General features: G+C 43.4%; 1 protein-coding gene across 15 annotated transcripts in view; it reads left to right on the forward strand.

Moving 5' to 3' along the window:
- DLG5 (discs large MAGUK scaffold protein 5) overlaps positions 1-27,559 on the forward strand; it is a 114,620-nt gene that overhangs the window by 42,730 nt on the left and 44,331 nt on the right. For 9 of the 15 annotated variants that reach the window (XM_082225102.1, XM_082225109.1, XM_082225113.1 and 6 more), the window contains exons 2-9: positions 4,140-4,208; positions 8,617-8,785; positions 9,233-9,409; positions 10,263-10,446; positions 23,724-23,983; positions 24,792-25,104; positions 25,528-25,758; positions 27,126-27,310. In XM_082225102.1, the coding sequence (XP_082081228.1) occupies positions 4,140-4,208; positions 8,617-8,785; positions 9,233-9,409; positions 10,263-10,446; positions 23,724-23,983; positions 24,792-25,104; positions 25,528-25,758; positions 27,126-27,310 (1,588 nt within the window). The remainder of the gene's footprint in view (positions 1-4,139; positions 4,209-8,616; positions 8,786-9,232; positions 9,410-10,262; positions 10,447-23,723; positions 23,984-24,791; positions 25,105-25,527; positions 25,759-27,125; positions 27,311-27,559) is intronic. The other 6 variants (XM_082225110.1, XM_082225116.1, XM_082225112.1 and 3 more) reach the window with 1 other exon arrangement.

Raw genomic sequence — 27,559 nt, forward strand, 5'->3', positions numbered from 1 at the left:
GAAACTGCTCACGCTAATGAAAGAAATTCCCTGTCACAAAATGCGCCTAGAACAATGGGAGTTTCGAACACTGAGCTTGACTAGGCTTTTATTCTTTTAAACAATATTTTGTTTGTGTGCAGAGGCTATACAATAGCAATTTTGTTTGGTTATCAATGTTTTGCAAGTTCCCATTAATTCACTGAAAAATTGCAGTGCAAGACTTGTAAGAAGTGCTTTATCAAAAGGAGGAATGGGAAGCTTCTAGCAGTTGTTTTGGATTTATTGGTAATATGATGGGGGTGTTAATGCCGTCTAGACATAGTGAGATGCAAATGAAAGGGAGCTGATCCTTGCAGAAATTGTAATAATAGAGTATGACTCTTAGATTTTGGCCTTATGCAGCTGTTTTGATGTATGGCTTCCTGCAACAGAGAGAAGTTTCATCAACTTTGCCAATGAGGAGACGCAATATGGCTCCTTAAACCAAGGTTGCGGTCGCCAAAACAGAATGTCTAGTTGCCAGTTGGGGCAAGACTGCTCTAAAGTCTTATTTTTCAATTGATGAACTGACTGTGATTGATTCTCAGTTAAACATCGGGCTAGTTCAGATGACAACCTTGAGCTAGGTTAAGAGCTTTGAGAGGTTAAAGCAGAAAAGTTACCGTATTTTTTGCTCTATAAGACTCACTTTTTCTCTCCTAAAAAGTAAGGGGAAATGTGTATGCGTCTTATGGAGCGAATGCAGGCTGCACAGCTATCCCAGAAACCAGAACAGCAAGAGGGATCGCTGCTTTCGCTGCACGACGATCCCTCTTCTTGTTCTGGCTTCTGAGATTCAGACTATTTTTTTTCTCGTTTTCCTCCTCCAAAAACTAGGTGCGTCTTGTAGTCTGGTGTGTCTTATAGAGCGAAAAATACGGTGCTTGATCCAGGGACAGTCCAAATATATTGTGGCCTATTCCAACCTGTTTTTCTTAATGGTGACTGCTCCTGCTCAGGCTGCACAGAAAAAGCAATTTGGTTCCAGAATTCATTCCGATTGTGCAGATAAAATATAATAATAAGAAGAAGAGTTTGGATTTGATATCCCGCCTTTCACTCCCCTTCAGGAGTCTCAAAGCGGCTAACATTCTCCTTTCCCTTCCTCCCCCACAACAAACACTCTGTGAGGTGAGTGGGGCTGAGAGACTTCAAAGAAGTGTGACTGGCCCAAGGTCACCCAGCAGCTGCATGTGGAGGAGCGGAGACGCGAACCCGGTTACCCAGATTACGTGACTACCGCTCTTAACCACTACACCACACTGGCCCACACTGGCTGATAGAATTCCACAGGACGGGGCATTAGTGTGTGAAAGCAGTCCAGTTCCAATGCTTCCCAGGTGGTGGAGATGTCAGGCACCATCCTTGGGCCCAGGCATCTTCACTTGGTCGCAAGGGGTCGAAAGCCAGGTGCAAAATGCACCTGACACATTTCGAACACTGCTTCTCTGTCATGGCATCCAAGCTGCGCAGTTTCCTGCTGTGGAAGATCTGACTGCTTCCTGCCATTGTGGCATTTACATGCCAAGTAAAGACTGTTTTATATCAGGGGTATGTGATGGGTCAGAGAGTGCCTTTAGCACAATCAGCTCTTCTTGTTTTTGTTGTCAGTCTCAATTCAGCTGTTGATTACTGAAGAGCCCAAAGTTGGCTACTTGTCCTGGAGCCAGATTCAATCCCACTGGCATTGGCAAGGGAGGGAGGGAGCTAGAGCGTAGTCAACCTGAGCAGTTTGTTGGCGGAACTGGCCAGGGAAGAGGGAGGACTTGTTTTCTCTTGCTGAGAGCATTTCCCTTTGCCGCCTTAGTGTAGGATAGGCAGCAGGCGGCTCAGTAAACCGTCACTCATTACCATGACATCCTGAGCCTTTTTATGTAACACTACATTATTCTTGCCCACTGTGCCATTTGTTGGCATGTGATGGGTTACAGCCTTGCCTCATTTGGCCTTTCTGCTGAAGGATTGGTCATCCTTTCCCATTTAAGTAGTCTTGCATTGGACAAAGTACTTGTTGCTGTCTTTGTTCCAAATAATTACAGTGACCAGTGCTGTTGACTTTTTTCTTTTGCGGTACGACCATTTGAGGTTAACGAGACAGAAGGAAGGAGAGAAGCCCTTTCGTTTAATTACTTTCGGATTCGTGTGCTAATCTCTTTCCTCCGTTTTCCCTGTTGCCAGTTGATCTCCCATATGGGTATTTCTTGTTTTTGTGGCACCAGCTGCTTCTGTGGAGGTCTGCCAGGCCCTGATATGCCTGGTGGCTGTCATCTGGCTGCACTGATGAGAAAGGATACACAGTTTTAATGGTTGGCATTCCTTTTTCAGTCTGTGGTTCAAGTCAGGCATCAGGCCAGGGACCGTGGCTATATGGAGGATCTTTCCCTCTGAAGAGACCTGCAGTCCTGAGGGAAAGGATGTTTAAAAAACACACACACCAAAAAACCATCAAGCTTTTAACTATCCAGCAGCCTGGAGGAGTGGGAGTGGGTGAATAGACACAGCCACAATGGGGTATTGAAAATTTGGAGTTTGTGGGGGTAGTTGGGATTGCCACTGCAGTGCAATTCTGTATCTTAGGGAAAGGGGTGGGAAAAGTTTACACCTTTTTAGGATACTCTCAAGCTTTTAGGGATGCTTGAGGAAAGCTGTACATGTCCTCCCTTTTTTCGCTTTATGAACAGGTACGCCCTTGTATAGATTGTAAAGGAGAATGGCACTTCTGGGTTTCATTTCCTTTTGGTAAAAATGTTGTCACTCATATGCGTGGGAATATGTACAGATGGATGAATGTATTTGGGGACCAGTTGCAGACATTTTGTGTTTGGTGAGAGAGCATGGGTGTACCAGAGTCCTGTTCCAGCTAAATTCCCCTGCCTGGTTGCTGGGAGGAGAGGGTTGTAGCACATTTCTGCTCTCCCTAACCTCCTCCTTTGAGCCTGTTCGATCTTCCCAGTCCTCCAATTTCTGTAAGGAGTTACTTCCAAGAGCTGAAAAAAGACTGTTGTTCTGCACCTTGATTGCCTATCTCCAGCGTTTCTCTAGCCAAGTAGCCCATCTCTCACTCACTGCCCCTTGGTTGTTTGTAGGTCATGTCATTTTAGGGCGTGGAGCTTAATTTTTGTGAATTTCTTCAGTGAGGAGTCTTAAAATATAGTTTTGGGTGTGAGGGATTTTTGTGATGTTTGATGCTTTCTGAAAACCAAAGAATTGCAATTTTACCTTCTGAAAACGTCAGGTAATGCTAAATAAAAAATAATAATGATATATACTATAACTGCAACAGCTTGAAAATCATTTTTCATGATTTCTGTGCAATTTTACACACATTTTACTTAGCGAACAAAACTAAATTATATTAATTGTATCTGTAATTCCCCAGTCATGTTGCAACTTCTTAGTGCTCCTCATTTTTGAAATTTGAAAGATGAAAAATTCAATGCGCCCCAGTTTCGGCCCCCAGGACAATCACCTGACTGGCTTGTGATTGTTTTGACACTGCCAGCTGTTAGTTAAGGCCCACCTGGATCAGAATTCTTTAAAAAGTGTGCTGTTGTCACACAAAATCCCTCAACTGACCTTTTATGCTATACATAAAGCCAAAAGACTGTAAGTAGCTATAATAGGATAAGATGTAATAGACACTTGTTTATTTTATTATTTCTCTTTCTTTTATATTTTGAATAAATGTGGCAGAATTTGACTGTTGGGGTCCTGGATGCATTTGTATGGAAACTTGCAGGATTATTCCAGCTTCCAATGTTCCTAGTTCCTTAGTTTATGCTAAGTAGGTGCATGGGTGTATTTGTGTCTAAGGCTGGATGCTATCTCTGCTTCAGAGCTCTCTCCTGTCCAAGATTAGGAGTATAAAGGGGAGTGGTGGCAGCCGACTTAGTCTTCAGTTTGACTGGCCTACCTAAACTGGTAGTCATGGAATGAAGGGAACAAAACCTATGCTATTTGCCATAGGTGACAAGGTGAGAAGCTGTTTTAGAGAAAGGGGGATTGGGAGATGGTAGGAAAACTTTTAAGGTTGCTTGTGCTTGCTAACTGCATATCCCATGTAAATTAAGCAACACTTTTTTTAATCTGTAAATTTTTATCTTCCCCACCCCCCACAGGATCGACTTACAGCGTACTGTCCATAATGCCATCAGACTCTGAAAGCAGCAGTTCTCTCAGCAGTACTGGTAAGAACTGTGCTTGTGCCTTAGGTGTTGTGGTTGTTTGCTTTGAGTGCATGTTGATTGTGAACAAATCTACCTTCTTGTTCATAATACACACAGGTGAAATAGCTGAGAACTCTGTTGGAAGTGCAGTCCTTGTTCTTGCACAACTAGAAGTGGTGATTCCGCACATTGTATTTGTTTGGGGGAGGGTAAGAGGAAGATCTGTTTTACACTTCCAGGATTGTGTTAAGGCATTACTAAACTGCTTCTGGAACAACAGAACACCATGACGGAAACCAGAGCGCACAGAAACCCCGTTTGCCGTCCCACCACAGCAGTATCTATTTATCTACCTGCACTGGTGTGCTTTCAAACTGTTAGGCTGGCAGAAGCTGGCGCAGAGCAGCAGGAGCACACCCTGTCGCGTGGATTTGAACCGCCAACTTTCTGATCGGCAAGCCCAAGAGGCTCAGTGGTTTAGACCATAGCACCACCCGCGCTATATTGTAAACCCACCCAAGCACCAAAAAATGAGGCTTTGGACGAACTTGATAGCAGTTGAACTATGCCCTGCTGCTAGGTGGTTCACAAAGAGCATTGGCCTGGTTTACTGTGCCTTTTTCTAAGTTTTACTCTGTTGCATCATGTGCTTTTTTCAGATGCCAGTGAGATGTGAAGAGCGATTCTTTTACTTTTATGCATATATCTTCCCCCACAGTTGTGCGCCTCACCCCTGACCCTTGCATAAGTAGTTTTTTAATCGCATCATTCTGATAGAAATGGCAGGAACAAGGACACTTGTTTTGCATTTAGGAGCCAAGGTCATACAAGGAGATACCTTTCTTTAGAAGCAAGAACCCCTGCAACTCTTTCCAAGGTTCTCTGATGCCCGCCAGCCCATATGGCCTTGGACTTCCCTTGCTAGCCATGTGTTGTAACTGCAGGCACCTCTCCATAGGGATACAAGGTTGAGGCAGCAGACACCACAAATGCCCATGAACTGTAATCACAGTGGCACAGATTACAGTCACAGAAGCTCAGGTTACAAGTTGGCTGCATTTTTCCAGTGGAAGAGGGCCTTAAATACAATCCGTCACATGCAAATATGTCTTCCGAAAAATGGTGGTCCTTTTTTCATGTGTTCCACCTCAAGCACACCTGGTGCAACTCACAAAGCCCTTGAGTTGCATTGGGTGTGCTTGAGACAACACCAGTTGTATTTGTGCTGTTGCGAGGAATTCCATCCAAGGGGTTGAATAATAGTGAGACTGGAGAAGCCAGTGCCTTTCCAGCAGAATTTGGAGAAACTACTTGAAGCATCCGTTGTGTTGAGCTATTTCAATTGCTTTGATTTGATTTGCTCATTGCATACAGCTGAAAGTATGTAAATTTTGATAATAAAACTGCTTTGCAATGGGGGTTGAATAAATTCGATTGCAACTGTAGTTTCAGATTTGCCAGGTTTGTGACAAGGGTTGTCTTGAAAATGATGGTCCCATTGTATATGTCATGAGAGAATGCCAAATCACATAAAAGTGGCTAGAGGATCTAGTCCTTGTCGAAATTCCAAATTATGCATAATTTGCTCCATTATAGCTATACTTCAGAGTGAGTGGTACCAAGCATCCAGTGTAAAAAATGGGGCTGTTTCCCACCCAATGAGTTGCAATTACCGTATTTTTTGCTCTATAAGACGCACCAGACCACAAGACGCACCTAGTTTTTGGAGGAGGAAAACAAGAAAAAAAATATTCTGAATCTCAGAAGCCAGAACAGCAAGAGGGATCGCTGCACAGTGAAAGCAGCAATCCCTCTTGCTGTTCTGGCTTCCGGGATAGCTGTGCAGCCTGCATTCGCTCCATAAGACGCACACACATTTCCCCTTACTTTTTAGGAGGAAAAAGTGAGTCTTACAGAGCAAAAAATACGGTACTTCCCATGCTTCCAAGATCATATATAAAGCCAGTTCTTTTGACAATATATTTACATTGGCATCATCAAAATATTTAGTAACATTAAATTTGGACAAAAAACAATAGTTTCTTCAGTAATTATCTAAATTCCAAAAATCTTGCACTAACTGACATTCCCAATATAAATGATACGTACAAAGTTTATTGCAATCCTCCACCCAAAATTAGGTGATATAGAAGAAAGCATTTTTGACATGTGCAAAGAAGTGCAGTACCATCTGTGTAGTACAGGCAACCCCTGATTTGTTTGGGGGTTAAATTTTGTGTCATTGCACGCAATGGAGGAGTGTGTATAAGCCTTCCACGCCCCCTTTTCTTGCTGCTTCTGGGTTCACAGCAATACATGCATGCACCATAACCAGCAATCTTTCCATCGATGCCGAGCTGGACAAGTGTAATGTCAAAATAGCTTTGGCAAGGGCCCACCTCCACAAAAGGGTATCGGAGAATGTGATACGAAGATGAAGGTCTACGAAGCCTGCATGTTCGGCACACTGCATTATGGAAGTGAGTCGTGGGCAACTTGCAGCTATCAGGAGAGATGCCTCAACGCCTTCCATATCTGCATCAGGAGGACTTTCAGTAGCGCATGGCAGGATAGAATGTGAAACAAAGATGTTTCCCAAGTCCATATTCCCAGCATGTTCGCACTCCTGTCTTAGCGATGTCTATGCTGGCTTTGCCATGTCCACAGAATGGAAGATGGCAGGATTCCCAAGGATGTGCTCTATGGGGAGCCGACTTCAGTCACCAGGCCAATTTGCAGACCATCTCTGTGTTACACAGATGTCTGCAAATGTGACACAAAGGCTAGTGACGTTAACCACACCATGTGGGAATCCCTTGCAGATGATCGAAGTTGCTGGAGAAAGGCCATCAAATTGTGCATCCATAGCAGTGACAAGGAGAAATGGCCGCTGGATGGGAGGAGAAGAAACAACACAGTGGTGCACAATCACACATCTCCAACTGCCCCAGCTGCAACAAAACATGTCTCTCCCGCATCAGTCTCTATACCTACAGCAGGCGCTGCAACTGCCAACAGTTTTTTCTTGGAGGTTGCCAAGTTGGAGGACACTGCCCTCTTTGTCCCCAGCCACCATATCTATATCTCCTTTTTTATCCCCAAAGTTCATGGACATTGTGTGTATAGTACATTGGACACAATACCATGTTGATGAGACACATCCCTGTTCGATGAGTGAGCCTACTTTGGTGACTAGAGTGGAAACTGGCTACCTGGAAGCAAGCCTGAAAAAGTGACCCACATACTGATTGGTTCTCAGGGCTGAGTGTGGAAGCAAAAATTGAGTTGTGAAGCACTTATTTAAGCTGACAAAACAAGCTGCACTTGGCGGCAGTTGTAATAAATATGTTATGACAAATCCAGTTTGTCTGAAAAGAGGCACGTTACCGAAAGGTGGGGGAATAATTTAGAAAACGGAGCTTCGGTCTCCAGGCCCAAGCGTGTTGGAAGGAATTGGATTGGCTGGAGCGAAGGATGGAAATGCTGTGGCATGAAGCAGTCAGTCAGGTGGAAAAAAGAAGACGGAGCTTAAGCCCAGGTCACTTCCTTCACACTGAAGTGAGCTGTCAGATGAAATAAAAAGCCTTTTAGCATTCAGCTAGAAATGTCCTCTGTAAGGAAAGGGATGAGTGTTGCAAATCTTCCCCATCCCCTGAAGCTAGAGGGCTACTTGAAGCATATGCCAAGTCACACTTGACAATGCTAGGAAACCTTTTGCGGTAATGAAAAACTCAGGCTCCATCTTAAATTGAGCAGAGAGAATCTGTTTCTGGGGGACATTTTAATGAAGAGAAGGGCTGTGGGACTTATTTCAGAATTTCCTCCCATGGAAAAGGCAGAATTTGAATCCCTTTGGCTCTGGTTTGTTTTATTGCTTTTGTCACCATTAGCTCTTCAGCTTGCTCCACAATGCTCCAGTTGTCAGCATTTGCTTTTTTAATAATCTCCAGATAGCCTAGGATTAAGTAGAAAATCAGTGTAAGAGGAATAGGTAGCTGAAGACAGAATACTGTGCCCAGAGAGTAGGCCCTAAGATTTTATTCTTTATAAGAAATTTTACCGCTCTGTTATTTTGATAATCTTTGGGAGTCATCAGGTGGCACTCAGTGGTATTCAAGCTCGTCTCCAAAGCTACATGGCCTAGAAACTTGACTTCAGTTCTCAATACATTGTGTTTAGATAACTAATTTTAGGGGATAACAAATCAACAAAACAATTGTTGTTGGAAGCATTGTGGATAGCACCCCAAGTCTGTCTTTATTGCAGCCATGCATGGCCCTGGCAAATTTATCAGTCTTTTCCTTTGGAATAGCTTGTTCACTTATCCACCTTTTCTGGCAAACAGATTGCTTGGGGGTTGTTTGGGGTTGTTTTTTTAAATGCTCTTGTCTAACCCCCTAATTCCGTGCTTGTTTGTGTTTGGCAACAGGTACAACGGGTAAACCATCATCACCACCCCCTGCAGTCATTGATGTGAGGCAGATGAATGAGAAACTGGAGACCATTTTGTTTCAGCTCCGCCAGGTTACCCGTGAGAGAGATGAGTTGAGGAAGCGTCTTGCACTGTCGTCTCCTGGGTCAACCTTTGATGACTGCAGGTAAAAGACTGAACGGTCACATGAGGGTATATTCCCAGGTCTAATGCATGTGCACTTGAGCATGGGTCTTTGGCTCTTTTCCAAGCCACAGCTGTTTGAGTTGGGTGGGGGGCAGCTAAGGATGCCTAGTATGGCTCAGTCAGAGAGCATGAGACGCTTAATCTCAGGGTTGTGGTTTACAGCCCTGTGTTTGGCAAAAGATTCCTGCATTGCAGGGGGTTGAACTAGATGACCCTAGATGACTGTACCAGTCTTTGTTAACTAGTGATGTTATCTTTGCAAATTATTTAAACCACCAGTGGCCAACTCTGTTCCATGTGGGTACAGAGTATGCTTAATACATCATTTTTGTTTCATATAAACTAACCTTTGGAGGAGGGGTGCGTGTTTTCTTTCACCTTAATACTTAAAATGTTTGATGTGTATTCATGTGAATGTTGTGTTAAGGTCATGCTCAGCTGAAATCTATCTTTGTGGTAGGCCTAGCCCCAAGCCAAACCATGATTATGAAAGGCTGAAGATTCAGTGCATGAAGGCAATGTCCGATCTGCAGTCTCTACAGAACCAACACACCAAAACGCTAAAAAGATGTGAAGAATCTGCTAAGGAGGCTGATTTCTATCAGTAAGTAAAGGCACACCGCATATGCACAGAGATGTATTTTGGTTTCCTCCTACCATTACTATGTGTCAGTTAAGCTGCCTTAGATTTTAATGTTCAAAGGTCCTTCATCGTAGTTTTCTTATCTCCAGCTTCAGTCAACTTTTAAAATGCCATCATTTTAACATCAATAAAGAGATAATGTTCAAAGCTTTTGGCTGCAGATTTAGGATTAGTTTAAAAAAATATCTTTGAAGATGGAGAGCCAGTTTCTGAAAATTATGGTGGGGAGTATAAGCTTAGCTTGGTGTGGATGACCTTCTCATCATACATTGATCATACTTGTCCCCTGCTTCCCCCTTTCAGAACCCTGCTTTCACTAGTTCCAAGTTGGAGTCCAGTGCAGTAAATAACACTGCTAAGGAGGATTCTCTTAAGGGCAACTAGACATCAAAAAATGCATACCACCAGGCAACAGTGCAAATCTGGTGGTTTCTAATGGTGGATATTTCTTAATTTTTTAACTTCTTTATCAAATTGGAGGAGATAACACCACACATAGTAATTTCTGTGTTTGATAGTCTATATAATGGTGGTGACTAAACTATGATCCTCCAGAGAGTCTTGGAATACAACTGATGTTCGGCATGCTGGCTGGACTGATGAGGAGCCCAACAACATCTGGAGAGACACAGCTGTATATAATTAATAAACCCCTCTGAGTCCAGAGGATTTGCTGTATTTGTGGTGGTTCTTTTATGGGGATGTTTACTTGATAAAGCAACATTGCTGTTCCGTGTTTTCTGAAATTGCTTTTTAATTGTCGTTGGAGCATTTTTACAAGCGCTTCCTGTGTACATTTCTAATATCTGAACAGTACACTGCACAGTCGTCTGCTGAGTGACCAGTCACAGCTGAAGGAGGACATGGACACTTTGAAGCGGAAGAATAGCCAGTTGGTACGAGAGCACAATCACCTCCAGCAGTCATGTGAGGAAATGAAGAGACTTCATGATGAGGATCTGAAGGAGATAACAGACCTGCGCAGTCAGCAGCAGCAGGTAGCCTCTGCCCTGTTTTTGCCTTGCGAGTTCAGCTTCTCATTTATTTTCTATTCTCTTTCCACCCCCACTTATTTCTCAAGTGTTTGTTTGGGCACTGCAGGAGAGTGTCTTTTCCATTCCATTTCTTTAACACTCAGTGCTTATTCTTTTCCTTAATTTCCATAGATTTCCTTAATTTCCATACCCCCCCCCCATTACTACAAGGAGCAGTTTACTTTCGATTATAACACAGACCTAGTTGTGTAAATTAGAAATGCTGCCATTTTCTATCTCATTAATTTCTAGTAAAGTGGGCTGCTCAGTTTGCACTTCAGCTGCTCTTAATTTCAGAGATGGGAAGGATGATGGGAGGAGCAGTAACCCAACAATATCTAGAGCAGGGGTCCTCAAACTTTTTAAACAGGGGCCCGGTTCACTGTCCCTCAGACACTGTTGGAGGCTGGACTATATTTTTTTTTGGGGGGGGAATGAACCAATTCCCAGGCTTCCTAGGAACTGCACATACCTAGGCTCCCTTGTGCTCTTGGCAAGGAGATGTATCGGTCCCTTGCATCCTTGCTAGAGGATCTGAGCCAGAATAAAGGTAAAGGTACCCCTGCTCATACGGGCCAGTCATGTCCGACTCTAGGGTTGCGTGCTCATCTCGCTCTAGAGGCCGTGAGCCGGCGCCGTCCGAAGACACTTCCGGGTCACGTGGCCAGCGTGAAAAGGCTGCAGCTGGCGAGCCAGCACCAGCGCAGCACATGGAAACGCCATTTACCTTCCCGCTATAAAGCGGTACCTATTTATCTACTTGCACTTAAGAGTGCTTTCGAGCTGCTAGGTGGGCAGGAGTTGGGACTGAACGACGGGAGCTCACCCCGCTGCAGGGATTCGAACCGCCGACCATACGATCGGCAAGTCCTAGGCACTGAGGTTTTACCCACAGTGCCACCCGCGTCCCTATGAGCCAGAATAGACAGGTGCAATATTTGTGCTCCCATGGGTCTGCCTTTTACTGGGGCCAACCCCTGGGTACGCCACTGCTTTTTAGGCAATATACAGTGGTGCCTCGCAAGACGAAATTAATTCGTTCCGCGAGTTTTTTCGTCTAGCGAATTTTTCGTCTTGCGAAGCACGAAATCCCATAGGAATGCATTGAAATTCAATTAATGCGTTCCAATGGTCAAAAAAAGTCCAAACAAAGCCAAATTTGGTACAACAAGAGTTTATTAAGTGCTCTTTAAAGTCACACATACTGTAAAGAGCATTTCAAAAATTGAAGGAACAATAAATTAAGTTTCTAAACATGACAGAAAAACATTTAAAAATCAATGAAGTGTACAGTACATTTTCTAAGACTCTGGGGGACAACTCGAAGAAGGTTCCTCTTTCACTCTTTGCTTCTTGCTGAAGAACCCCCTCCCCAACTGTTCCCCCAGCCGCCCACCACACAGAAATTCAAATCCAGAATTTTTTTTAAAAAAACAGCAGAGTGGCCCAATGGTCACAGAAAATCATAAAAATGCAGGGGGAAAAAACCACAAGCTTCCAGATTCTTGCAAACCCCCTCCCCAACACCAAGTCCTTGAATTCCAAACACCCCAACCCAAAATCCAAAAACCCCCCAAAAAGTTTTAAAAGTTTAACTTACCAAATGGCTGCAAAAGAAGTTTCGGAAAAGCTTCAAAAATCACCAAAATCTTCAAAAACCTCAAAAAAGGCTACCACACCGCGTTCTATGAGTTGCTCCTCGAAGTCAAGTCGCAACTGTATTAACGGTGTTAAGAAAAAGGAAACAAACTTGCAAGATGTTTTCGTTTTTCGTCTTGTGAAGCAAGCCCATAGGGAAATTCGTCTTGCGAAGCAGCTCAAAAAACGCAAAACCCTTTCGTCTAGCGAGTTTTTCGTCTTGCAAGGCATTCGTCTTGCGGGGCACCACTGTAAAGGGGAAGGATTGGTCTCATTGGTTCCCAGAGGTAGGAGATGGAGGCATAAAGAGCTCATTGACCTGTACAAGTCCCACAAGCTCTTCTGTCCCATTCATTCACTGTTTTTGCTAGGCATCCAAAATGTGAATGTGAACATGTTAGTAGTGTGTGAAACTGCCCAATCTGAACCTCCTGAAAGCACGTGATGGGGTTAATACTTAGGTCTAGAACCCCAAATTATCCTCCTGTATCCTCCTGTTTAGGGAAGCTTTTAACGTTTAATAGGTTATTGTATTTTAGTATTCTGTTGGAAGCTGCCCAGAGTGGCTGGGGAAACCCAGCCAGATGGGTGGGGTATAAATAATAAATTATTATTACTATTATAGGAGTCAACTCCTAGGGGCCGAGGTCCCTTCGCCACAACCCATAAAATATTTGAGGGAGCCAGCCCCTCACGTTTATGGGCATTGCCGTTCAAATGCTGTGTATGTGTGTGTGCTGGAACTTGGGATTGATTGTGCAGGGTGTAGCTTCCGTGACACCCACCCCAATATTTCAAGTTGGCACCCCTGTTCTGAATACAAAGGAAATCACCTTTTGCACAGGACTGAGCTCTGGCTTTGCAACCTGACCCTTGTAGAGAAAGGGGGACAAGGATGGTGAGGGGTCTCTCTAATTTGCTTCCATTGCTGAAGCACGCAAAGTGGGGGGAACTGAACAGCCTGGCCAGAGATGGGAAACAACTCAAAGTGCACATAGCCTCTTCCACCTGGGCAAGGAACACGGGGCGCATTAGGGCCCTGCGGGAAAGCGCTTCAAGTGGAAATGGCACTGGATCCAATGTTCATTTTCGAAAGAGACCCCAAGTATAATTGCAGGGAGATTTTGGTGCATTGGGTTAATTCGCAACAGATATGTTAAGACAATAATGGTGGGTGCGCACTGGAAAAAAACAGCTTAGTTAAAACTCAGTATTTTGGATAGGAAGGTTGAGCATGGAGATCCAAGATTTGCTAGGTCATTCACCACCTGGAACAGGAAACGCACTTGGACAGCTGTTAGAAAGCAGGTGAGATACTTCACTGCCTCCGCCATCATGGATCCCATCTCCTTTCTTCTTCCTTTTTGGAATTTATGCCATAATTGTTCAGCTTGGACTTTGGTGGAGAACCACTTCCACTCCAGTCACCTACCTTTTCTGTTTCAACTACCACAGAGCCTTCTGTAAACCAAGGGAAACTGTGTTCACTAAGTGGTAGGAGTGAAAATAATAATAATAATAATAATAATAATAATAATAATAATAATAATAATAATGCTTCTATCTTTGTGCATGAGCATAGGCTGCTGCTGATCCTACTCTCTATGCAGGGTGCTGGTTTTTACTCCAGGCCAGGCTTTTGTTAGTGAATGCTTCTTATGGAAAGCATTGTGAAAAATCTTTGTTGAAAACTTTTAAATAAAAATACTAATAAGAAACACTGTGAACTAAAGGGCCAAAATCTGGTGCATCGGTTCTGGTGCTTTGGCAAGAGAGATGATAGTCAAACCTTGGTTGTCGAACATAATCCATTCCGGAAGACCGTTTGACTTCCGAAACATTTGACAACTGAAGAGCAAAGGGCAGTCGACAAAGTCAATGGAGGGAAGGAAAAAACACCTCTCCAGAAGCCCTTCAGCTTCCGAAAATCGTTCAAAAGGTGGATCAGTTACTTCTGGGTTTCCGGCATTCAGGAGCCAAAATGTATGATAACAGAGGCGTTTGGGAGCCGAAGTTTGACTGTACCAGTCTTAACCTGGGGCCCCCATCATTTATTTTCCTGTTTGCTTTCATCACAGACGATAGCAAAAGAACGAATCTGCGGCTTCTCTTCTAAGTATGTTGAAGTGAATTGCGTTGGTCTGGAACAGGAGCTACGAGTGTGCATCCATGCGTTTGTCACTGCCCATCAGGATTAGTCTCATTCTGAATGACATGGGGGTGGGAGGCAAACAGCAACATGTGCCAATCTTTGTAGGTGCGTTGAGCTTGGTGTCTTTTCAGCTTGTTCAAAAGGCACAAGGAGCCTGATGGCTTAAAAGGACAGAAAGTTGGGATCAGATTACTTCCACTAACAGAGATGGCCACTGATTCTCCCGTGCAGCAGCTGACTAACTTGTAAGTCTCTTCCTGCTTGCTGTTGCCATGGTGGCACCCTTTGGCCCAGCTCGGATTATTTACTCTTCTTCCTATCAAGGATTTGAATGGGAGAATTCCCTCCTTGTTAAATTTTCTCTCCTCTTCTATCACGATTATGCTCATGCCTCGACTTTTATTTATTTCCCTTAAAGAGCAAGCAGTTGAAAACGCAAACGTTTTTAGAGATCGCTTAGCCTTCGTTTTCTATTTGTTTATTAAGGAGTTTCAGCAGAATTATTTCAAAGGGCACAAACTTTTCTGCCCCCCACCCCCCAGTGGAAGCAATTGTTCCATCGCTGCAGTCTTTGCCTCTATCCCCCTTTCCAGAAGCTTCAGTTTTTAAGGGAATTTGCTGTGCCTGTATAAGGCTGAATTGCATGTTACTTGTGCACAAATATTGACACTGTACACAAGCACAAAGTAACCTAAGAAGGGCTGCAAAGTGTGTGTGTGTGTGTGTACTAAATGCATTTTATAAGCGTTTGGTGTGTTTTGTTTTTTCTATATATACTTGCTGTAGCTATGTTATCACAGATCAAACAGCAACCACTTATATTTGTGCCTTTTCATACATTCCTTGTGCATGATTCCAATCCTGAGTTACAACAACAGCTAGTACGTAGTCCCATGAAGTTGGTGAGGGATATCGGTGATCCTGAAGAATAATATGCAGTCTGAAATGTAGAGAGGTGGAGTCCCCTCACCCTGAATTGCACCTCTGTAGGAAGTAGAAACCTACACTGGCTTTCCACACATACATGTTGATATGAAAATATGCAGTTATTTAGTTGGTTTTGGGCTCAAACTGGAGTAAGACCCCTTTGTCTTGGGTCTGCCCTGAAATATGTGAGTTGCCAACTTTTCTTTTTTAAAAATAAATATTTTTTAATTAATTTTTCATTAATAACAATCCAATGGTAACCACATTAATACATTTCCAAATCATGCCAAATCTCAATACTAGCCAATTAATCTGAATTAAACATTTTGCCTGACTTCCCGTGTTCCTGCTCTCAGAAGTTGATGTTATTCCCTTAATCCTGCGCCAGCTCTCTTACTTAGTCCAAGTTCCACCATTCCTATCCAACCCTTTGTTCTCGCAGCCACTGATGAATGACTTTCCATCATATTTTTATAAATCCATATTCTTTAGCTTGCAGAGGGAATTTGCAGAGGGAATATTTGCTTTCTTCCTTTGTCCATGTTGAAATCAAAACACCTTCCTTCACATTGCCTCTCCCTTGAGAGCTCTATTTCAGGTATGCAACAGCTGTCCATCTTACTTTGAAATCGAAAGTAGTCCAGGTCTGGCCACGACTGGATCACTTCCAATTAAAGTCATACCTCAGGTTAAATATGCTTCAGGTTGAGCGCTTTTGGGTTGCACTCCGCAGTGACCCGGAAGTGACAGAATGGTCAAAATGATGTCATGCGCGGAAGCGGCAAATCGCGACCCACACACGCACAGACACAGGTTATGTTCGCTTCAGGATGCGAATGGGTGGGGATCCGGAACAGATCCTGTTTGTATCCAGAGGTACCACTGTATTATCTTTTTGCTTTTAACAAGCTGGCATCTCATCCAAACTGTAATATATAGAGTTGAGCTCTTTTTAAATGACAATGTGTGAATCCTCATAAAATTCCGCACAATCCATTCTTTCAGCATTCTGCAAATAGATCCATAAGTTCTTGTTATGTCCCCCTGCATTCCATACATAGCTGTAATCCATTAGTAATTTCAGTCCCTTGATGGTTAATTAATAGTTAATTGTTTTTCAGTGAAGGCTTGCCAATTCATAGCACAACAGTAAAGTAATATAAAGAAAGAACAAAGGCTTTCCTTCACCTACTAGCATTCCAGTTGTGATGATGAAAGTCCTCTCCATAACATGGCACTCAGTGGCTGATTCATTTTGCAGGTTATCTGTCTCTCCTTCCAGGAACACGCCTGCTTCTTAAATCCAAATTCAAATACTTCTCATAAAAAACAGATACCTCCACTCATGGCGGCAGCATTGGGGAGTTTCCAATAAGTGCAGCACTACCCCCTGTGTCCCTGCCCCCACATTCCATCAGAGCCAGAGGCAGTTATTGGATGATCCATGAGAGAAAGCCCCCCCCCAACCCGGGGGGAGGGGCTTGCAAGGATAATTACTCCCAGATTATCCTTGATTGCCTGCACGGCTGGCGTCTGCTAGTGCGAACACAGCTGCTCGCAGTGGCGGCTGAGCTGTAAGCCATGAGTTGCCAACTTTTCAAGAGCAAAAGGGGAGATGATTTTGTCCGTTTTCTTACTCCCTCTGCACCCCTTTCTTCTCTGCTGGTAAGGCCCCAATCCCTCTCAGATGCATGTGGCAGAATCTGTGTCTCCCCCCCCCCATCCATTTGTGGGTATAACCTTTCAATACAGCCTTGGGCGTGTAGACTGATTTTGTGATTGATTGTTGATTTTCGCCTGGGAAACTGACTTCATGAAATACTGTACACATTGCAATTTTGACGTGTGGACTGTCATTAAATATTATGCCCCATTGTAGACAGCTAGACAGCTTGGGGAATTGGAAGCAGGGCAGGTGTGCCAGGTGGGGATGGGAGGTAGATAAGGAGTGCTCTTGTTCCCTGCCATGCATAGGGGAGCAATTAGGGCCCTATTGACTCATCTTTGATTTATAGAAAGACTTGTTTTATCATTAAGCTTTGGATGAATGAGGTGGGTTGGCACTCCCCTATAAAAGTAGACCTACTTGGGCGGGAGTTAGATTTAAGACTGGGCACATGGTGCATCTATCTTCTTCCAGACAAGCAGTCAGTTCTTGATAAGGGACAGTTCCAGACTGTTCCTATTTTGTGGTGGAATTCAGTCACTGCCACATACAGCCAAAGTTGTTCTTGCACAACAAAGCCCCGCCAGTCAGACTTTTCGAGGTAAGAGAAAATGCACTGGGAAGTGTGTGGTGGCTAGACACAATGCCGTCCTCATCTTCTTGCAAACTTTGTACAGGCAAATGAGGATGAATGCTCACTAAAGAGGTCATCTGGAAGTGACCGAGCTCAGTTTACTGTGGAGGAAGTGAACCCTTATCATTAGGACTACCTTAGGTCCATGTTTAGTAAGGCCTGAATGTGGCACTCTTGATTTTGTCCTCTTTTTAGAGTTTGGGTAGCTCATGGTCAGCTTTCCAGACCTTAAACCTCCCCCTGGAAACACCGTATTTACTGCGCTGCAGGAGGAAAGTGTTTGCATATATGTGCATACCATCCCCTTATGAAGTGTGTCACCCAACAGAAGGCAATCATTTAAATCCATCCCTCCTTGATTGTGCTGGATAAGTAGTGACATTGAAACATGGAGGTTCTGTGTAGCCATAATGGCTAATTGCCATTGATAGACCTGTGTTCCATGAAGTTAACTTAATTCATTTGCCTTCAACTGCATCTAAGCTAGTAGCCATCGCCACATCTTGTGCCAGTGAATGCCAAAATTTTTGTGTGAGACCTACATATATAATGTCCTCCACTCACGCAGAGGTGCTGGCAGGCAAGGAGGAGCAGGTTGTTGGTTTTTGATTAGTCATTCAAAAACTCAGGACCTGGGGTCTGGTTTGGACTTGCGCTGATGCTGTCAGGGCCAGTGTGTCCCGTTTGAGGCAAAACGTGAGGTGCCACCCCACCTTGCTGCCACCCACCCTGCAGCCTCCATCACCAGCACCTGAGATGATTTCCAGTGAGATTTTGCTGAAATCTCAGAAGGCCTTGCACTATATGTGAGATCTCACAAGATTTTGGCAAGATCTCACTGGAAACAGACACCAGTGCTGGTGCCGCTTCTCTGCCGGTGGGAGCAGGCCCATGGGCGTGCCACCTCGGGGGCTTCTGCCGTCAGAGGCAACTGCTTCACCCACCTCATGGGTAGGCCAGGCCTGGATATTGTGCAGAGGAAAGTGGTAGCAATGATGTTTGCTTCTGGGGAACAGGACTCCCCCCACCCCCACCACTCTAACCTGAGGCTTCTTTCCCCCATTGTGTTCTTCACCAAAAGTTTTGAACGCTGTCCTTTTCAAACCAGCAAAGGGTTCTTTTTCTCTTTCAGTATTTTATGAGCAGTCTCTGGAAATAGATGCATGCCTACCAATTGACCCCGATAAACGTGTATTAACTTTGACAGGTTCATTAAAACAAATGTTCTGGAAACAATCCATGCTCCCTTTGTTGAGAATATATTTTAATGGTTTTAGCTTAATTTTGAGCGTTGTGCATCTATAATAGGGCTGCAATGGACATTGTAACTGGTGTGCCACCTTGTGGTAGATGTAAACGGAACTGCAGTTGCATTTTGTCTCATAATAATCGACAGTAAATCAAAGAAAGGAGGAGCTTGGGGCCGGGGGGGGGGATGATTTTGCCATTCAGACTTAGAAGGACACAGTGGGAGAAGATCCATTTTCAGGAGACACCTTTGGGTGGGGTGATATATTGGGAGAAAGCCCCAGGAAGAGACATTGGATTAAAAGTGTCAGAAATCAATAGAAGGGAAGGGGAGAGTGTACGCAAGACATCCATATTATTTTGAAGGAATACGTCAGTAACTGTGTCAGGCAGGGCAGACCCTTCGTCTTGCTGGCAGCTTTAATGCCATGTGTAGTTTTAAATCTTAACGTTTGCATTACATACGTCTTATCACCATCATCAAACCTTTTATTGGCATCACATACAAACATCCGTAGTAAATCAATACAGAATTACCAGCTCCCCAATGTCACAGAACATTTGTCAAATGGAAAGAGGCGAAAAAGTCTAACGTTACATCTCTAGGTCTCCAGGGAGATCAGACGTCTGCAATATGTTTCTGCGACAAAAAACCAAATAAAGATATTTAGCCACTAATTTGGTGAGCTCCTGATCATTCCCCAGTAATAGAAAATGTATGACCTCCAACTCTGGTTTCCATTTGGGGATGCAGAGTTGATCTAGGAACTGCTGGTGGAGATCAGCATATAGTTTACATTTAAGAACCATGTGAGTAAGAGTTTCCAGCAGGTGGTCTTCACATGGGCAAATTCTCCTTCCACCATTCCCGAGAACCTACCCCAAAGGAGGTTTGATGGGTTTGAATTAAACCTAGCCAGCGAAAATGCCCTTCTTTCTTGAGGGATAAGCAGAAATTCAAGATAATTATAATTAGTTTCATGTGCCCAAGAAAGTTGAAAGTAAAGAGGGGAACATGTTTTCTCTGCTGCTGCTGCTGCTGCTGCTGCTGCTGTTAGTTCCTGGCGTTCAATGTCCCACAACCTAGTTTTTTTAACAGCCTTGGCAGATGGTGGAGGCACCGATTGCAAAAGTTCCATTGACAGTTCAAGTTGCTATACCTTTATGTTAAACTTGTAGCCCTGGGGAAAGAAAGGGGTCTGACAAGACTTCGCTGAGGAGGGGATCTTTGTCTAATGTGAGGTAGATGTTTAACCAACATAGAAGAAATCTCGCCCAGGCAATGGTCTCTACCTTGTGTTGACCTCGCTCTAGACACAAGGCTGCATAGGGTACACAATGTGGGACAGCAAAAATCTTAAAAAGGAAAGCTTCCTGCACTCGTTTACCAGCTGGGTAAACCCTGGCAGCCAGACTAGAATTCCATAGAGCAATTGAGCTATTATTTTGGCATTGAAGACCTTGAGGGCAGAGGGGATATGTGAATTACCTCTTGTTATGCAAAATCACATTATGGCTTGCATAGGCATCTTACTGGCATTGGCATTGCACGGTGCAAGGACCATAGAAGCCTATAATGGAATGTAATTCTCAGATAGTTAAATTCAAATACCTGCTGGATGGGTTTTCCACCAAATACCCAGCTACAGCTCTTGCGTGAATTCCCCAAAACCATTCTTTTGCTTTTATCAAAATTCATGCACAATTTCATTCTGGACAGATAGTCAGTACAGGAATTTAACAATCGTTTTAGGCCAATTCTTGTCCGTGAAAGCAAAATAATGTCATCTGCGTATAGGAGGTTGGGAACGCTTGATGCGTTGAGTTTTGGGCTATGGGCATCCACCTGTTTTAGTGAAGAAGCGAGGTCAATAAGAAAAAGATTAAAAAGAGAGGGAGCAAGTACACAGCCCTGCTTTACTCCTCGGTTTATAATGACGGGATCTGTCATTACATTCCCTGGTGTTGTTCTTATACGACAGGTGTTCTTTGTATAAAGCTTTTTGACCAAGTATAGTAATCTAGGTTCTAGGCCCATTGTCTCCAATTTGGTTTATAACAGCCCCCTGTCAACAGTGTCAAAAGCAGCCTTGATATCTAGGAAGGCCACATAGAGACATTCTTTATGAAGCCGCGTGTACTTAGCGGCTAAGTGAGATAACACCAAGAAGTTGCGTAAAGTGGATTTCCCTGGCCTAAACCCTGCCTGCTCTGGACCTATGATGTTATTTTCATCAAGCCAAGTAGTTAGTTTATTTAGCAGATGTTTAGCGTACAATTTTCCTGATGTTTGACAATAGACTTATTGGCTGATAGTTGGATGGCAGCTTTTTGTCACCCTTTTTAAAGATTGGGATAATTGTAGATTGCTGCTATGAGTTAGGCATGATACCAGATCTATCTGTCACAGTGAATAGATCCGCTAGTATCAGAGCCCACCACTCTGACTTGGCTTTGATGAATTCAGATGGAATAGCATCAGGGCCGGCAGCCTTTCCTTGCTTTCATCTGATCAATTAAACTTGTAACTTAGGTAATGGAGACAGGGGGCCACTCATCCACAAAAGTAAACATGGCATGGTCTTGACTGTCAGGTGGAATACAGTCATCGAAGAAAACCACCTTGAAATGCTCTACCCATGACAAAGTTGGAATCAATGTCAGCGAATCAACCTGTGTCTGTGGGGAGTCTGCTACAGCCTTCCGAAATGTCTTATGATCTTTCGTTAGGATGGCTTAGAGTATCCCAACATGCCTGATTATATCTTATCCGGCTAAGCTGGATAGTTTCCGTGAGTTGTCGGGATCTGGAGAAGTAAATGTCAGGCAATCGAGAGCTGCCCGTCTCTCTGAACTCTCTATAGATTCTCCTAACCTCAGTTTTAATTGCTATAGTTTCTTTATCGGTCCAATCATCAATCCCCCTCTCCTTGGGTGGCCAAAGCGAGTGTAAATGGGACAGATCAGTTATTACAATGTCGATAAATTCCTCGAACCGAGTGACTCCAACAACAGGGGAAAGTTCACGTTTCTCTACCGAGAGCAAATGGATCATACGGTAAGAATTCACCAAGCTTTGGAAAAGAGATAATGTATGCTCGTTAACTCGTAGCCTTGTGTGCTGGGGTCTCGGTTCCTGGGGGGATGGATTAATTAAGTGTTCTGTCTTTCTCGGCGGAAAGACAAGTTTGCAGTATAGAGGGAGATGGTTGCTGTGCATAGGATCACCTATGTGGAACTCAACCATATAGGCGTCATTTTAGTGGGAATCAGAATATAGTCCACCACACTGTTTCCCTGTAGGGAGATGTAGGTAAAATTCCCAGAGCCTTCCCAGTCAGTTAGCCCATTAAGCCATGTCAGGGCCCTGGTGGTGGTCAGCTTAATGAGTCGCAGACCAGCCAAATTAATTACTGGGTCCCGGGATCTACATTCCCAAAAACAGAAGTCTGGGAGAACAGAAGTATTTGAGCTCTCCCATGCTTTTGTGTACACTTCCCACCCTTGGCCTAGGCGGGCAATAAAGTCTCCAGTCAAGATAATAGGTAGGTCAGGGCAGATGAAGTCCAGATTCTCAAGCACGTGAGCAATAAATTCCATTGTAGGTTCTTGGCTGTGACAGTGGGAATGGGAGGGATATACACATTGATCAATAACATTTCCTGGCTCTCTAGCTCTATCTTTGTTACTAGTAATTTACAACTAGCATTTGTCGACAGGATATGTTCACTTTTTATATGGGGAGCCACCAGGGTTAACAATCCACCCAAAGGCCTACCTTTCTTATGGCTTTTGGTTGTCGGAATTGAAAAGGCATTAAAACCTGCAAGTTCGATGTGACATAATGACCAGGTTTCTTGTAAACAAACTATATCATGTGCCCTTATTAACTTTGTAAAGTCAGGGAGACACAACTTTGAAGATGCACCCTGCCACATTCCATGATAACAGCTTCAGAGAGGAATATTACACCAGGTTCCCAACCATGGCATGAAGTCAATCTAGGTGCATGTCTATGGGCTGGCTATCCCTTGGGGCCCCGGATGGTTTCTGGTGTATTTCCTCCACTACCTCTGGGGCATCGGTTATTTGTCCGTGGACCCTGGTGTCATCACTACTTGAACTAGCAACTGTCATCTCCTTGATCGTACTCAAGTTGGTGCTTTACATACATGAGAGGTGTTCTGGGCTCTCTGGTGTCCAAAAGGTATATATAACCAATGATCATATACTAACAAATTAAGTGTAAATCCCAGTGATCATGGAAGGCTAAATATCTTAAGAGCAGCCACTTGTATATGTACGGAGAGATTTCTTTTCAGAATGAAATAATTTCCTCCACGCAGCAAGGTTCATATGAAGGAGAGGGAATATGCTGCACAAAGTCTGGGTACTGTTACTGCTGTTTGTGTTCCTTCCAGGATGTTATGGGCCTTTTTCATTCCTGGAATTCCTCTCCTATTCTGTGCTGGAGTGTTTTTTAGAAGAAAGCCAAAATTACTGTATTTTTCTGTGTATAAGACTATATTTCCCCCCATTTTTTTTAAGATTAGGAGTCGTTTTATACACAGAATGTTGCAATTATTTATTTCTTAATTTTGGGCTTAAAAAATAAGGGTTGTCTTATACACATAAAAATACAGTAAATCTAAAAATGGTATTCCGTTTCTCCAAGATCTTAATTCAACCTCTTATATGAGCAGAATCATGTGTTGTGCCATGAAACTAGCTTTTCAGGGCCCTGAGGATTCAGTACAATCTCTTTGGAATGCAGCACTTGCAGCTATTTTCCTTCTGCTCACAATTCTTTGGCCCTAACCATGTTGTGATTTTTTTAAGGTGTTACATTGTCAGCTCTTTTGAGGGCCCTAGAGAGCAGAAAATAAAATCTCCCCTGGTTTCCCCCCTCCTGATTACAGTATGACTGAAGTTTATCTTCCAGAAATTCTTATTCAGAATATATTCCGTTATTCCAGGTGATGAAGCAGAATGGGTCGTCAGAGATACTAAATAAACTCTACGATACAGCGATGGACAAGCTGGAGGGTGTGAAGAAGGATTACGACACACTTAGGAAGCGGTACAATGAGAAGATAGCGAGTCACAATACTGATCTGAGCCGATTAGAGCAGACGGAAGAGGAGAACAGGCGACTCCAGAAGCAGATTGACATGCTGATGAAACAGCGGGACACAGCAATACACTTCCAGCAGCAGTACTCTACCTCTCTGAGAAGGTAGAAGATGCTTTTGCCACAAAGCCATTTCATTTTTTATTTTTTATTAGAACAAACTCAGCACTCAAGTTACCTCTCGGAACTTGTCTGACTCTTGTCATGTCTTGGTTTTTCTGTTTCTTTGTTCATGTTTTGATCACTCGGGATCAAAGTAGACCTGACTGAGTAGCCATATTTTGTTCATGTGTTTGCTCCAGTCACATATTACTGTGTGTGTGTGTTTGTCAGGACTGTGTCTCATGATGCAAAAGACTTCTGTGCACACAATGACACGTCCTCTTTCTCTCCTGCCCCCTCTACCCCAACCTGGTGCGCCCTCAAAATCCTCTCCTGAGGGTTGGGGAGCACATTTGTGGGTTAAATGTGGAGGTAGAGAGAAAACTGAAGTCCTGCTGCAGAAGCATTCAATATAATCATATGTGCCCCATGTTGAAGTAAAAACATCATACGTAGCTAAACTATTTCTCTCCCCTGCACCATGGTTTGTGAAGTAAAGTGAGCCGAGAGAAAAGTGTCTGAAGTGATGGAGTTCAGAGACTTAATCCAAGGGAGCGCTCATCTCCTTTCACCAACGTATATTTTATAATGAGATGAGAACCACTGCTTCTCTCCCCCCTGCTGCCTCCACATCGAACATGTGATCAGGGCAGTCATGTGACAAAAGAAACATGGCTGACTCTCCCACTTCTTATTTAGTCCTTTACACAGTTTAGTGTTGTGTGTAAGAGGAAGGAAGCTTTCATAGGGCCCCCTTTTGCTTATAAGTGGTGAAAGGACTTGCTGTGACTCTCCTCCCACCTCTCTTTAGGTTTGAAACTGTGCAGCAGGAACTGAGCAAGGCCACTGCCCAAAACAAGGAGCTACAGAGAGAGATGGAGCGGTTGCAGGCAGAAGTGACAAGGTTTAAAACAATGCAGCTGAAAGCCGTGAAGGATGCAGAGAAGTACAAGGAAGAGAGGGACTCCGTTTTCAACGAGTACCGTCTCATCATGAGCGAGAGGGATCAAGTCATCAAAGAAGTGGATAAGCTGCAAACGGAGCTGGAACTTGCCGAATCCAAATTGAAAAACACATCCTCGGAGAAAAGAGTGGCTAGTGAGGAAATGGAAGCCTTAAGACAGGTGTGGTATTGTGTGGCACTTGCTCTGGCCAGAAAGAGTTGTTCAAACCTAGTGGTGTTGCATGTGTAACTCTCTGCAAGTTTCTAGACCAGCCTTCCTTATCCTGGTGCCCTCCAGATATTTAGAACTACAGCTGGTAAAACAAAATTCTTAAGTATTACTGCCCTCCGTCCCAATCATCCCTTGGTCAGAATTAACTTCTCTGATTTCTCTGTTATTACTTTGGGGCTGCACAGTGTTTCAACTTCTGATGCAAGCAAATATGTGTTGCAGCTTTAAAGATATTTGCTAGTTGCATCTAATGCATGCTTTGTCCTGTATTATTCCTTCTTATGCATGGCACAGGCTTTCAAAAATTCAGTGTGTTTTCATTAAGAGAAAGACTTAATGTGCCTCCAACGATGGATTTTTATTTTATTTCAGGAGCTGAACTCTGCTCTAGTGGAACGAGATCGAGCAGTCTGTGAAAGGAATGAGCTCTTGGAAAAGTACTGCCATGAAGTGAAAGATAAGGCTGAAGCCCAGAAGGAGCTGGATCAAGCCTGCAAGGATATTGAGACAGTGAAGGAAGAGAGAGATGTGGCTAGGAAGGAAAGAACAGAAGCCATCATTCAGAGAGATCATCTACTGAGAGAGTACTATCAAGCTCGCCAGGTAGAGGCAAAGTTTGCACGTTTGTGCTTCCTCTTGCACTCATTGAGGACTCTTTGTGCAATCAGCTACCACAAGGAAGCCCATCAATAGAGTTTCTCATTTGGTTTCTACAGAGGCTAAAGGGAACAGAAAATAAGGGGGAAAGCCTTGGTTGAAAGATGCAATAATCATTTTTAAAATTGCAGGACTGGTGGGTTTTCTCTCCCTCCCCCTTTTTCTCCACCTGCAGCCCCTATCAGTATATGCTTTTTATTTGACAGTCTTGCAAATGGCAAGGATAGAAGTAGGAAAATGATGTTCTGTGACTCAGTAGACATTGGGCTGGGTTCAGTGTGAGTTGCTGTTCAAATCATAGTAGTTGCTGTTCAAATCATTGTAGAGTTTAACTCGTAATATCATTAGGTGATGAATCCGTCCCCTAGCTCTGTTATGTGTGTACCTTTGTGAAATCCGTGTTTGTCATGTGCCTGTATTACATTATTATGCACATGACTAAAAATAAAAATTTGTTAATCAGCTCCCGCTCCTTGGCTACTCAAAAGTTTACATCGGGCATCGAGTTGAGATATTTAAGAGATTCTCTCTTTCCAAATTTCTCACTTGATTTGGGCATTCTGAATTACCCATCCTTGATTCCAGAGTACATTAATAATCTCTCATTTGTCTGTTATTTATTTATTTTGCTATTCAGCCTGCTAGGAATGCATAATTGGCCGTAGTTTTCGGTTTGTCTCTTATCTGCTAGGTTGCAAAATCGTACCAGTGCATGCACATTGTGATTAAATTAGTGTACAAAAAAGAATATTGACGTGTCCCACAAATCTCACCATTTTCTACTTCACACACTTTTTTATCATTTCTTGAATCATTTTGATTCCAAGAAAATTAAGGTGGTGTACAAAAAATGTAGGCGCAGTTAAAAATCAAAACATTCAAAATAAAAAAGAAATGATGCACAAGTAAAACAAAAGCGTAATGTAGCAGGCATCTTACAAACAGTTCAGTAACAGCAATTGGTAGTAATGCATGTCAGAAACCCGAGTGACTAAGTAAGTGAACAATACACATGCACACCCTGGTGGTGTTCAGTATCCTGTAAGAAAAAATGTGCATGAAGTATTGAAAGCTGACATATTGCGCATGTGCCTACCCCAAAATTAATGCTAGAAATTATGTTAGTTAAAGTAGGAGGTAGGTAGAGTGAGCCTATGGCATGATAATGGAACACATTCTGGGAAATCTGCTCATACCCCAAATCCAGAACTCATGCGTATTTTTTAAACCCCTGTAAAAAGGTTGGTTTTTTAAAAAGCCAACTACATTCCACGAATGGTGTTTAAATGAATTGCATGATTCGACTTCCTCAGATACAAGATTCTGCTACACTGGATATAGAACGAGCAAACAAAGAAATTGAAATGCTGCGGAAGCAATACGAGGCAATGTCACAGGAGTTAAAAGAAGCTGTCCAGGAAGCAGAAGTCGCAAAATGCAGAAGAGATTGGGCCTTTCAGGAACGCGACAAGATTGTGGCAGAACGAGAGAGCATACGGTAAAAACAAACAACAGTTTGACGGTTCTCCCCAGGAGTTTATTTGCAGTGTACAGTTGAGATGCCCAGTTATTTGCTAGGGGCTGCAGCCGTGTTGCATTCAGTTGAAACTGTTCTCAGGATGGCAGTCCTGAACTAGGGGAAGAAAATAATAGGCAGTAATGTTGGCTTTGTTTTTAAGAGGGAAAATACAGTGGTGCCCCGCAAGACGAATGCCTCGCAAGACGGAAAACTCGCTAGACGAAAGAG

This window comes from Podarcis vaucheri, assembly GCF_965113315.1.
Source record: "Podarcis vaucheri genome assembly, chromosome: 5".
Lineage (NCBI taxonomy): Eukaryota > Metazoa > Chordata > Lepidosauria > Squamata > Lacertidae > Podarcis > Podarcis vaucheri.